Source organism: Coregonus clupeaformis, chromosome 25 (assembly GCF_020615455.1).
Source record: "Coregonus clupeaformis isolate EN_2021a chromosome 25, ASM2061545v1, whole genome shotgun sequence".
NCBI lineage: Eukaryota > Metazoa > Chordata > Actinopteri > Salmoniformes > Salmonidae > Coregonus > Coregonus clupeaformis.
The window spans coordinates 12866127-12879933 of NC_059216.1; the positions used below are offsets into that span (position 1 = coordinate 12866127).

The 13807-nt window shown below is 42.9% G+C and overlaps 1 protein-coding gene across 5 annotated transcripts in view; it reads right to left on the reverse strand.

Annotated features, from left to right (window-relative positions):
- Nucleotides 1-13807, reverse strand: part of LOC121539172 (ral GTPase-activating protein subunit alpha-2-like) — a 166279-nt gene that overhangs the window by 63552 nt on the left and 88920 nt on the right. For all 5 annotated transcript variants that reach the window (XM_045207507.1, XM_045207505.1, XM_041847480.2 and 2 more), the window contains 5 exons: nucleotides 9681-9861; nucleotides 6919-7753; nucleotides 6502-6573; nucleotides 4975-5098; nucleotides 2004-2159 (listed from right to left, as the gene is read on the reverse strand). In XM_045207507.1, coding sequence (XP_045063442.1) covers nucleotides 2004-2159; nucleotides 4975-5098; nucleotides 6502-6573; nucleotides 6919-7753; nucleotides 9681-9861 — 1368 coding nt within the window. The remainder of the gene's footprint in view (nucleotides 1-2003; nucleotides 2160-4974; nucleotides 5099-6501; nucleotides 6574-6918; nucleotides 7754-9680; nucleotides 9862-13807) is intronic.

Below are 13807 nucleotides of genomic sequence, written 5' to 3' on the forward strand. Positions count from 1 at the left end.
GAGAGAGTCTTTACGTGCCTTTTGGCATACTCCAAGAGGGCTGTCATGTATTTTACTGAGGAGTGTCTTCCGTCTGGCCACTCTACCATAAAGGCCTGATTGGTGGAGTGCTGCAGAGATGGTTGTCCTTCTGGAAGGTTCTCCCATCTCCACAGAGGAACTCTAGAGCTCTGTCAGAGTGACCATTGGATTCTTGGTCACCTCCCTGACCAAGGTCCTTCTCCCCCGATTGCTCAGTTTGGCCAGGCGGCCAGCTCTAGGAAGAGTCTTGGTGGTTCCAAACTTCTTCCATTTAAGAATGATGGAGGCCACTGTGTTCTTGGGGACCTTCAATGCTGCAGACATTTTTTGGTACCCTTACCCAGATGTGTGCCTCGACATAATCCTGTCGTCTCGGAGCTCTACGGACAATTCCTTCAACCTCATGGCTTGGTTTTTGCTCTGACATGCACTTTCAACTGTGGGACCTTATATAGACAGGTGTGTGCCTTTCCAAATCATGTCCAATCAATTGGATTTACCACAGATGGACTTCAATCAAGTTGTAGAAACATCAAGGATGATCAATGGAAACAGGATGCTTCTGAGCTCAATTTTGAGTCTCTTAGCAAAGGGTCTGAATCCTTATTTTATTTTATTTTTTCATACATTTGTATGATATCAAAATTATAGTTTTAATCATGTTTTATAGGCTATTTGTTTGTTTACATTTACCTTGTTTACAAGTAAAAGAAGCTTATATTTTCGGTTCTGATGGGGTACGACAGTTGATTAAGCTCATGTGGCATTTATAAGTTATATTATTCAAGAATCAATGGGTACATTTAATTAATTTAGAAGTCCAAAAATGGATGAAGCAACTGCAGATTGATCCTTTAAAAATGAATAGTTTCACCATTTTAAAATGAAAGTTCAGTTCACGTAAGTGTTGACCATTAATGTGGGACAGGTTAATTTATTTTTTTACCTTAAAATGAATCACTAATAAAATAAAATATAATAATCTTCAGAAATGACTCTGTCAAAGCAACAAAATAACTATGGCTTTACAATGATGGTGAAAACTTGGAGAAATGTTGGGGTTAAGTGGGTTAAAATCCTCCCTAGAGTCACAGAGGATGCACAGAGGGACATGTCAATGCTGAATTTGAGCAAGTCTTTATTCATTTAAAAAAAATCATATTTATTTAATTTTCCATGTGGTCCAGTGTTACGTTCCCCAGTAAGAAACCAAAAATTGTCGCTCAAACAGAAGGGGGAACTAACAATGAGTCACTGACAACCAAAACAAAACAGGTGGGGTTCTATGAGGGGTTCTGAAAGACACTCATGGGGGTGTCCATTGAAAGTTGACTAGCAACAACAACTGGGCCCTAAAAGACACCCAACATGAGCGCCCACTAAATTTGCCCAAGAAGAGGCAAACAAAAATAAAACCCACACCAAACTTAAAGACAGGAAGCAAAGAGGGAGAGCCAACTAAAGGTGTTGACCCTCCACATCTCTCAAGACAACTGGAGTACTGGGCCAGCCGCACAGGTGAAACATCTTATGACTAACGAGGTGGCACAGGTATAACACATACTGACACCAATCGGTGACGCGCTAACGTCCAACCTCTAAATATAAATGGAAAAACCAAAGCCTGTAAACATCCATATATTATTATAATTTAATGTAACAGGCTTTTAAAATTCTATACATGTGCACAATTTCAATTTAAAATATCAAAAGGACGCAAAGCAAAAGGCACTTATTTCATGGAATGACCTGTATGCATTTCTGTCTGTCTCATATAAAAAGACAAACATTAAGTTGTTTGAAGGAACTTGGACCTTGCTACATTATTAGTGTAGTGGCAGGTATCAACACAGTGTAGGCTAAGGAGCCTTTTCAGTCAATGGCAAACCAACAAACAAGTTTTGGTTGTTGACCGTCTTCCCTTATGCATGCTTTTCCGACTTTCACTTCTTTGATCTGGAGGGAGTAATATTAGCAAGTACCTTTTTGGTGAGGCAGTCGTCAGAGTTGGACAGCATGCGTGTTGACACATGGAAGATGACTTCCACTGTGGAGGTAGCATAGTAGGGTGCAGTGTGTCCTGTGCTGCCATTCCTCTGAAGCCCTCCCATGAAGCCACAGTGTGTGGCTAGATCCACCTGAGGGACACAACATGGTTAGGAGAGTGTGATGTCATTGTGCGTGTGTCAGGAAGCGAGACGAGATACTGCAGGGCAGGGTTTCCGCTAGCCGGTAATAGCCGGCTTTTGGCTGATAAAAAAATTGAAAAGCCGATAAATAAAATTGCCACTGGCCAATTGTCTGGGAGAAGAAGAAAAAATCCCATTGTGAAATAATGCTTTTTAGCCTATTCATTGATGGAAATATCAGTCGATGTAAATACATTTGACTGGTCATGCTTATCTAGGTTAATTTGCATTATTTGGTGGAATTAATTTGGATTGTGTGTACAGTATACTTGTTATGTATCTTATTTATCGCACGTGTACAGCATACAGCTACAGAGCCTTAGAGCAGAAAAACTTTCAGACATCTCAAATAGCAAATGCATAGGCAACGAAAGGCAGGCTTCATCAGCGCGTCACACACCACTTTGCAATGAGCTGGAGGCAGTATGCATTTTGAAAACATATACTTAATTGTTTGAAACCTTAACATTTTACTACATATTATGAGGCATGTCTTACCTTGCTTCAAATTAGCCTAGCCAAAATCAGACCATATCCGTGGAGGCAATTATTTTATATCAACTTTCTTTCATTGTCCAATAACCAAAGGCACAATCCTAAACTGTGTTCGAATACCCATACTAACATACTGTATACTACATACTTAATGAGTATATACTACATACTATAAGTTCATTTTAGTATACTGTAAACTAACGGTATCTTTTCAGTTGAGCGTACTAGCGCTTCGCCTGTCTACCGGAAGTTGATGCTGTTGCTATACAACCTCTTGATAGCATAACATATTACTGGCTAGACATTTTACGACTTCAGGTGTGATCTTAAATTCAATCTGGAGTGCCAGAGTGCGCCCTGGACGTTCGTAAATTCAGAGCGCTGTCAGATTGTCCGTTTGTAAATTCAGAGCGTTTCGCTCTCGGAGCGTTCAAGTAGGGTTGATTTGAGTGTTCTGACCTTACAATGGGAGTCAAGCACCCAAGCTAACTGGCTAATGTTGGCTAGCTTGCTATCTACTTCCAGACACAAATGAGAGAACAACTCACTCCGACCATTTTTCTCGCCCTAGCAGAGCTGGTTAGGCAGTTTTCATGTTATCCAGAGCGTTGGTGACTAACTGTGCTGCTGGCAACAATTTAATTACGCTTTTTGCCGACGTTTACTGACACCAGGCATATTCAACGGGAGTTGAGCGTTCGTAAATTCATCAGTTATTCTGCACTCTGGTACACTCAGACGAGAGTGCTCTGAAATCCGAGTACATAGCCATAGCGAATTTACGAAAGGACCCGAATGTCCATTGAAAACGCACAATGACTATACCACTTAGCTATGCTAAGAATGACGGGAATAATCAAGTCTATAAACGTTGGGTAGTTAGTTAGATAGCATATAGTTAGGCCCGTGTAGCTCAGTTGGTAGAGCATGGCGTTTGCAACGCCAGGGTTGTGGGTTCGATTCCCACGGGGGGCCAGTATGAAAAATTTATGCACTCACTAACTGTAAGTCGCTCTGGATAACAGCGTCTGCTAAATGACTAAAATGTAAAAGTAATATACTGGCAAGTTTGATGTATTAGTAGCCAACTAACATGTGGTAGCTAACTTACATACTGGTGTAATGATATGCTATGTGGTTCGTAAGGATAGCGTAGCTAACAAATTGTCAGCCAACATCACTTGAAGGTAATTTATTTGAAAAGTGATTAATTTATTACATTGCTCAACATTTGTCATAATTAGTTAAAGCAATACAATTGTATCCGCTCTCTTGGACTTCGGCTGCATATTTTCCTTCATTTTCTTCAAATCTGAAAACGATGTGAAACCACGCCCATTTTCTGAATAATTGCATTATGGGCCCTAAAAGCACAGAAATAGTGTCCACTGCTTGTACACTTCGAATTTTGGCGAATGTAGTACAACATCCGGGAACTTTTGGCATACTAACTATATCCATACTATGACCAATAAGCATACTAGATACTCAATTTCCATCACACGTAGTGCGGTTAGTATGAGTTTTCGAACACAGCTCTAGTCATATTAGCAACCCATGCTAGTTGTTGCATATTAGATCTCCCCTCCTTCTAAATTTCAAATTGCTATTTTCATCTCTGTTACATGAAACCGCTCGCATGTGTGGTGCGCTTTTGACAACAGTATTTTCCCACTAATTGCATTATTGCTGCACTTATAATCTGATGAAATAAAAGTTTATCAACATTTTAAGCTAAACGTTCTGATCTGTTGCATCAGACTCATTGCTTTAAAAATAAGAAAAAATTGCCTAGGCCTACTGTGAATTTGGGATCTATCATCCCACAACTGCACCAGAGTCTGTTTGGATTAGGCTATTTCTTTCTCAACAAGCTGACCAATAGAATAGGTCAACTTTTCTACTATGGGGGATAGTAGATTGACATAGGCTAGTGATTTTGCTGTTCGTTATTCATCTTGTTGGCTAAGGAAAAGTACATGTGGACAGTTATTCTAACATCTTCAAAGTGCGCATCATAATTCGGTAAGAAGGACCACACATCGTTGCATCCTTGACTTGCATGTTCTGTTAATATGAATGACCATAATCTAAATATGATTTCTGTCATTCTGAGCACCATGGGTGGACGCCCTAATCAGGTTACGCACCCAATGCATATGGGTCTGGTACATTTCTCAAATGTTCGGTAAATTAAAATGCTGCCGGTCAAATGTCCGGAGTCACATTTTTCTAATGGAAACCCTGCTGCAGGGGTGTGTGTGTGTACCTCCCATCCCAGGCCAGACACTAAATCCTCGTAGGCCTGGCTGCCTGCGCTGTTGGACAGGATGGAGCACTTGTCCTCCTGACCCTCTCCGATGTAGAACACAGCGATCTTGTGTGTCTCCCTGCTGTTAAGGCAAACACACAGCACAGCAGACCTGTCGTTAGAACAATGGACTTAGTGATGCTACACTGTTCTCAGTGCATACCTCCACACTCAGCCCAGTTAAGATGAGGGTGCTCTGAAATGTGAACTACACACCACCAAACATAACCTTGTCTCAGAGTAAAACTAATTATATTTGGCTCAAATCTGTGGCACTCCATTTAGTTTGAAATATTACTTTACGTTAGGTTATATTACATTGGCCTACAAATGTAATAGCAGTCATTCAATATACTACGAATTGCAGGACGTATAGTATGTTAAGAATTACAATTCGTAACATACTATTACAATTACAAGGTTAGGGTTAAGGGTTAGGATTAAGGTTAGGAGTTAGGTTAAAGGGTTAAGGTTAGGGGAAGGGTTAGCTAACATTCTAAGTAGTTGCAAAGTAGCGAAAAAGTAGTAAGTAGTTGCAAAGTTGCTAATTAGCTAAAATGCTAAAGTTGTTTGTGATGAGATCCGAACATGCATCCTTTGGGTTGCTAGACATTCACGTTTTTGCCTTAAGTAACCTACTGTCCTATCAAACTTAATATATCATTCTAAACGGGTCAAATAATGTAACCTAATGTAAAGTAACATATCATACTAAATCTGAGTGCCACGGATTTTAGTAAAACATCATATGTTTTGCTCTGAGACCAGGCTGCCAAACGTACTCCTCCACACAATAATGTGCAAATTCCAGAAAGTAATTGTGCAAATATGGTCTAATATTAGAGCAAACAACATGTGTCTTAAGAGTTAACGTACAATAGTATGTGTGTGTTTACTGCCCCCCGTCATGTGACAAACAAAACAAGAGCAGACACATAGTTCCACCACTGCGCTTCACCGTTGTCATGGTGGAGCATGGCGCAATGTTAAATTGGGGGCATTTTGCATGCTTCCAAACAGGTTGCCTTGTCTGCTAAAATCCTGGGGGCATTCTTTAATAAGCCCAAGTCATTAGCAGTGTGAAGTGCCTATTGATCGCTGTGTGTGAGTGCTGCCGAGCTGTGATCAGCCCGAGATGGTGTAGATTAGAAGGAGAGGAGGGGAGGGCAGAGTGGAGCTGTTTTAATATGTCGCCTTGAGAGTGTGATCTTTACTGATTTAGAGGAAGATAATCTTCATTAGTGGGCTTAGGTTCAGAGTAATGATGGACATGGAACGCTGCAATATTTCAGGCTTAGCTAGAATACCCAGGTGAAATCTAGGATGGTTTGGTCAAAAGGTCTTGATTAGAGATTAAACACTGATTCACAATTCAGTAAGTTCCTTTTAAAATGCCGAACAAGAAGCAAATCGTACATGCCAATGTTATCTAGGGATACAGTGTGTGCTGAAGAGGACCTAAATAATTAGTGTACAGGAACATACCACTGCCTGGAATCCAAATTCTTCAGTTCTCTCAAGAGCTTTGAGTTCTTCTTCAGGAGATGAAAGCTTTTCCTGAAAAGGAATAAACAAAATTGAACTTCAAATGCATCCAGATGGCACTTTACACTGTACCAGTGCAAAGACTGTGCTTGCTATTTTTTGAATGGTAAAACACAGATTGAAAGTAGGAGAAGAACGTTTCATGTTTTACGTTTGGTTTTTGGTCTGAAGAGTAACAGGTGCAAACAGGTTTAAATTGAGCTCTGAAACCATTACTGATCTACAGTTGTTTCCCTGTGGAGAGCAGAATAACGCCTTTCCAGCCTCTTTTTCTCTCCCACTTTCTTGCTCTCCGTGAGGTATTCTTCTAACTAGTCTACAACTGTGGATGAGGTGTTGTTGTTCTCTACTCTGTACCTGCGGTCCCATGAGTTCATGCCCAGGTCGTTGAGTAGCAGTCTGCAGAAGTAGAAGAGAGCTTTGGGCTCCTGGTGAGCGGGTTCTCTCTGGCCGGTGGCCTTGACGTTCACGTCTGCATTCCACCTCTTCACCTGCTCCTCCTCCTGCTGCGTCTGCCTGAGGATGGCCTCCATGATGGCCCCCTCCTGCTCCAGGTTCATCCCACAGGGAGAGGGGGCTGGCTGGTTGAGCCTAAGCCGGGGCTGGGGCAGGCACTCAGGGCTGCTGTATCCCAGGTCCTCCAGGAGCTGGTCCAGGACATCAACCTTCTCCTCCTCCTCCTCCTCCTTCTCCTCCTTCTCCTCCTCATCACAGCCTGACTGGGAGTCCCAGCCAGGAGGGTTGGAGCGCTCTGAGGTCCCTGGTGAGGTGGGCTTGGTGGTGGAGTGGTTGGAGGGGTCTTCACTCCCCTGATGCATGCTGTTGACTCCCTCCTGGGTGCGGTAGAGGACCCCTCCGTCCCAGGAGTACTTTCCAGAGATGTCCCTGACGATGACCCGTACCTGGGAGGAGTTCTTGTATGGTTCCCCTGGACCAGAGGGCTCTGAAGGCACCTGGAGGTAGGACACCAGGGTGCTGTCGTTGAACACAAACAGCTGCAGGTTGGGGCTCTTGAATACCTCCGAGGAGAGCTCTGATGACTCCACAAAGGGGTTGTCGTGGTTCTCACTGACCAGGCTGTGCAGGAGGGCGGGGCCACCACTGAGGGGATGGTGGCCCAGGTGGTTCACAAGGTGTGTCATGATCATCCGCGCCGTCAGAGGGATCAGCTCCATATTCCGTCTTTTCTTCTCTGAAGGCAAGAGGAGAACAGGATAAACAGGAGTGAATATGATGGTCTACAGACATCCTGAGAGACAAACCATTTCATAAACCTTTTAAGTCCCCCCATGTTTACATGTATTTCACACAGTGAAGTCAAGACCCAGCACATGTATTCTGTCATGTGTTGTATGTACTCATGTATTTAATGTTTTGTGTGGAACCCAGGAAGAGTAGCTGCTGCATGTGCATTTTACATGTACATCGGAGTCATTTAGCAGACACTCTTATCCAGAGCAACTTACAGTAGTGAGTGCATACATTTTCATAATTTTTTTCGTACTGTGCAACAGCTAATGTGCAACAGCTAAAGGGGATCCTAATAAACTATAGTAAACTCATTTAGCAATTCAACGCGAACTTGGGGCTTCATCTTTTTTAACCAAATTACCATGTGTAGACATGTTCTCAATTCTCTCGCCTTTTCACACAAAAAGCTAGCTTTTCCTTCATAATAACTAATAGGGTCGTTTTTCATTTCTCACAATGGTTATGGCCAACACACATCTGCCATAAATAAGTAGGTAGCATCTAATCATGGGAGACAACTTTGAAAAACCCATTGAGTCTGCTACAATGGGAGGAGAGAAAAGACTGGCAAAGTGCTAATGAGAACCACGTCTTTACAGGACGGTGAATAGAGTGCTACACCATGTATCAGATTTATTTAAATGCTCAGGACTACTCCAAAATGAAAGAGATATCATGTAACGATGGGGGAAAAACAAGTAGATGCGCTCTGCATTGTGACAGTGCTATCAATACCATCATCCCTCATCAAAGTGGAGAAAGCTCTTTAGAGAGGATGCATTAGAGATACACAGGCCCTTTGATGAGACTTAATCAATATGATCTAAAGGGAAATGCATAGTGCTCTTTGGTTGGTCTGCTGAGGCCATCTGTAGTTTCTATTTAGACTTTGTAGGGCTGTATGAAAAGTAATGACATAAGCTAGATATTTCAGCTGGGCTTAGCCAACATTACATCAATGGGTATGTTCTTTTGGTTGAAAGAAAAAATGACTTCTGAAACATCAGTAGAAGAAATGGCTGATGTAAAGAAATACTCTAATACATTACCTAATGGCACCACAAGGTCACTAATAAAAATCATTTTTAGATGTCTCTTTGATAATGGGTCCTCTCCCTGGGGCAGAGCACTAATGCCTACCTCTTTAAACATTCCATTCCATGTGTTTGTCTAGTAAATATTAGGTCAAAACATTAACATTTAATGGAGTAGCTACCTCCAAATGGAAGGCTACCTATTAAAAGGTTACATCTCCCTGTAGATCCCCCACTGCCCATTTCCCAGGTGGTTTGGGAGAGGAAGAGTGTGGTCTGGATGAGGAAGAGTAATATCTAAAACAAGCAGGGGCAGCTGGGCACACACCTTGGATGACAGGATACTCAAAAGCATTCTATTGCTCTTTCACGCAAACACGCATGCACATACACACGCACGTACACACGCTCAAACACACACTGTCTAACACACACACACATTCACACGCTCAAACACACACTGTCTCTAACACACAAACACACGCAGGTACACACGCTCAAACACACACTGTCGTTAACACACAAACACACAAACGTACACACGCTCAAACACACGCTCAAACACACTGTCTCTAACACACAAACACACGCACGTACACACGCTCAAACACACACTGTCGCTAACACACAAACACACGCACGTACACATGCTCAAAACACACACTGTCTAACACACAAACGTACACAGCCCTCCTTTAATTTCTCTGTCAGCCCAGAGCAATCTCCTACACAGCAGGTATTAAACGGGTGGCACCTCATCTGCCCATCCTGCCTCCTGCTGTGTTGGTGACAGTAGTGAGGGCGTGACAGTTGTGAGGTCTCAGGTCTCCTTACCCTCGGCCACGGTGAGAAGGTTGCCAAAGTCTGTGGCGGTGTGTGAGGGCGGGGGCTCAGAACACTTGACCTGGCCCAGCGTGAGGAAGGGGTCATAGTCAGTGGAGAGGTCAGACAGGCTCAGGAGGTAGTGACTCTGCTGGGTGTGCAGGTTGGAGCCAGAGACACAGCAGTGAAGCACCTACCGGACAGGATAGAGGATAGGAGTCAACACCTAGTGGGTTAAAGCAACTTCGAGAGAAAAACAGTGGTAATGTGGTAATCCTGCATGTGGCATATGGTGGTAACCTTGAATACAGTCACTGCTACTGTTCCTTTGTGTGGCTGGCTGCACAGCATCAACGAGCACACAGGACTCATGAATTAGAAACATTACATACTCATACAGACACACTACCCAGTCTGCCTGAGAGTCTTAGAGCATGTGACAGTGGAGGCACAGCCAAAAACATTGACCTTACAGTATCTGAAACACAGAGTAAGTAACAAAGTAAGTAGGTAAGTAAGTAATTAAGTAACTAAGTAGTAACTAAGTAACTAACTAAGAGGACAATTATGCAGTAATCTTGAACGCAGAGGTTGCAGGTATGGAAGATAATCAGTGAAGCATTGCTTATTGCACTTTGAATGGTTCATGAACATACGGAGGGGGAATATATGGTCTGTTTGACATGGTGAGCCGGCGATCTAAGGGAGGAGAAGCTCTTTATTGCCACTAATCCATTTCTCCTGTGATGAGTGAGTGTGTCGATCTGCTTGCGAAAGTATTCACCCCCCTTGGCATTTTTCCTATTTTGTCGTCTTACAACCTGGAATTAATTTTTGGGGGGTTTGTATCATTTGATTTACACAACATGCCTACCACTTTGAAGATGCAAAATATTTTTTTGTGTGAAACAAACAAGAAATATGCCAAAAAAACTTGAGCGTGCCCCCCCAAGTCAAAACTTTGTAGAGCCACCTTTTGCAGCAATTACAGCTGCAAGTCTCTTGGGGTATGTCTCTATAAGCTTGGCACATCTAGCCATTCTTCAAGGCAAAACTGCTCCAGCTCTTCAAGTTGGATGGGTTCCGCTGGTGTACAGCAATCTGGATTGGAATTTAGGTCTGGGCTTTGACTAGGGCATTCCAAGACATTTAAAATGTTTCCCCTTAAACCACCCGAGTGTTGCTTTAGCAATATGCTTAGGGTCATTGTCCTGCTGGAAGGTGAACCTCCGTCTTCTGCCTCAAATCTCTGGAAGACTGAAACAGGTTTCCCTCAAGAATTTCCCTGTATTTAGCACCATCCATCATTCCTTCAATTCTGACCAGTTTCCCAGTCCCTGCCGATGAAAAACATTCCCACAGCATGATGCTGCCACCACCATGCTTCACTTTGGGGATGGTGTTCTCGGGGTGATGAGAGGTGTTGGGTTGGCGCCAGACATAGCGTTTCCCTTGATGGCCAAAAAGCTCAATTTTAGTCTCATCTGACCAGAGTACCTTCTTCCATATGTTTGGGGAGTCTCTGACATGGCTTTTGGCGAACACCAAACGTGTTTGCTTATTTTTTTCTTTAAGCAATGGCATTTTTCTGGCCACTCTTCTGTAAAGCCCAGCTCTGTGGAGTGTACGGCTTAAAGTGGTCCTATGGACAGATACTCCAATCTCCGCTGTGGAGCTTTGCAGCTCCTTTAGGGTTATCTTTGGTCTCTTTGTTGCCTCTCTGATTAATGCCCTCCTTGCCTGGTCCGTGAGTTTTAGTGGGCGGCCCTTTCTTGGCAGGTTTGTTGTGGCGCCATATTCTTTCCATTTGTTAATAATGGATTTAAATGGTGCTCCGTGGGATGTTCAAAGTTTCTGATATTTTTTTATAACCCAACCCTGATCTGTACTTCTCCACAACTTTGTCCCTGACCTGTTTGGAGAGCTCCTTAGTCTTCATGGTGCCGCTTGCTTGGTGGTGCCCCTTGCTTAGTGGTGTTGCAGACTCTGGGGCCTTTCAGAACAGGTGTAATATACTGAGATCATTTGACACTTAGATTGCACACAGGTGGACTTTATTTAACTAATTATGTGACTTCTGAAGGTAATCCTTTGCACCAGATCTTATTTAGGGGCTTCATAGCAAAGGGGGTGAATACATATGCATGCACCACTTTTCCGTTATTTATTTTTTAGAATTTTTTGAAACAAGTTCTTTTTTTCATTTCACTTCACCAATTTTGACTATTTTGTCCATTACATGAAATCCAAATAAACATCAATTTAAATTACAGGTTGTAATGCAACAAAATAGGAAAAATACCAAGGGGGATGATACTTTTGCAAGACACTTTAACAGATGGTAGGGCATCAGTCCGTTGGGTTGGCAGGACTAGATAAGACCCGCTGGGTCAGTTGATTACACTGATTGGACAAGTTTATTCTGTTTGATTTAATTAAGATTTTATCCCTCTGCTCATGTTGCCACAGACATGCACACAATCAAACATGCACACACAATCACTCACTCACACACAGTGTGCGCGCGCAGAGACAGTCACACACAATCACAATCACTCACTCACACACACACACACTCGCGCAGAGACAGTCACACAGACACATGCAATCACTCACACCTACTCTCACACACATACACACAATCACTCACAGTCACACACACACCCTCACACACACCCTCACACACACTCACACACACACACACCTGTGTGCTGTAAGCAGAGAAGTGTTTGGAAGCTACGCCTGACATACCAGACAAAAGCAAACTGTGGGGCCTATCACACTGAGTGGGTAGACTTGGTAAACCCATTGTGGAGGCTGGTCCATGTAAATGAATGGCTAATCCCATTCAACACACATATGCACACTTGGCTGAGGCTCAGAGGAGAGGCACAGGTTCTGTCATCTGAAACAGTATTGTGTGAGGAAATGCAGACAGTATGTGGATTATTATGCCTAACAGTCCTCTGGGCATGGGGGGATTAGAGTTTATGGAGAAAAGACCAGAACCAAACAGCTGCCACACCAAAGCCCCAAAGTGGTTCCTCTGTGGAGGAGAAAAAAGCTTTGGCTTGCTTGACGACTAAGTGGCTGCACCTCGCATAGCAACAGTTCCAGGAAGGTAACACACAACCGACCAAACATGGATATGTGTAGATGTGCACAGAGGCACATATGTACACTCACTCACAGATGCACAAAAACATACACACAAGCAAATAGACCACTCACGCACGCGCACGCACACACACACAGCGAGGGGAGGGTGCAGCTGCTGAGGCAGGCAGAGAGCAGATGGAGGAGCCAGAGTGGAGCTCCAGTGAACCAATAAGGTCCAGAGCAATCATGCCTTTTACACAGAGAAGCCTCATGCTGTTAGATACAAATACCAAGTTCAAATCCTCAGTAGAGATGCAGAAATGTCCCATCGTTCTTCATCATCGTATGAATGGCTCACTTAAATTTAATCTGCTGACTGATTTGTTAAGATAAACATCTAATACATATCCAGAAGAGAGGCAGAATAAAGTATGCATAAACAAGACAAATCGCTTTATTCATTTTGTGAGGTTTACTGCTATGTACAGTTGATGTCGGAAGTTTACATACACCTTAGCCAAATACATTTAAACTCAGTTTTTCACAATTCCTGACATTTAATCCTAGTAAAATGTCCCTGTCTTAGGTCAGTTAGAATCACCACTTTATTTTAAGATTGTGAAATGTCAGAATAATAGTAGAGAGATTTATTTCAGCTTTTATTTCTTACATCACATTCCCAGTGGGTCAGAAGTTTACATACACTCAATTAGTATTTGGTAGCATTGCCTTTAAATTGTTTAACTTGGGTCAAACGTTTTGGGTAGCCTTCCACAAGCTTCCCACAATAAGTTGGGTGAATTTTGGCCCATTCCTCCTGACAGAGCTGGTGTAACTGAGTCAGGTTTGTAGGCCTCCTTGCTCGCACACGCCTTTTCAGTTCTGCCCACACATTTTCTATAGGATTGAGGTCAGGGCTTTGTGATGGCCACTCCAATACCTTGACTTTGTTGTCCTTAAGCCATTTTGACACAACTCTGGAAGTATGCTTGGGGTCATTGTCCATTTGGAAGACCCATTTGCGACCAAGCTTCAACTTC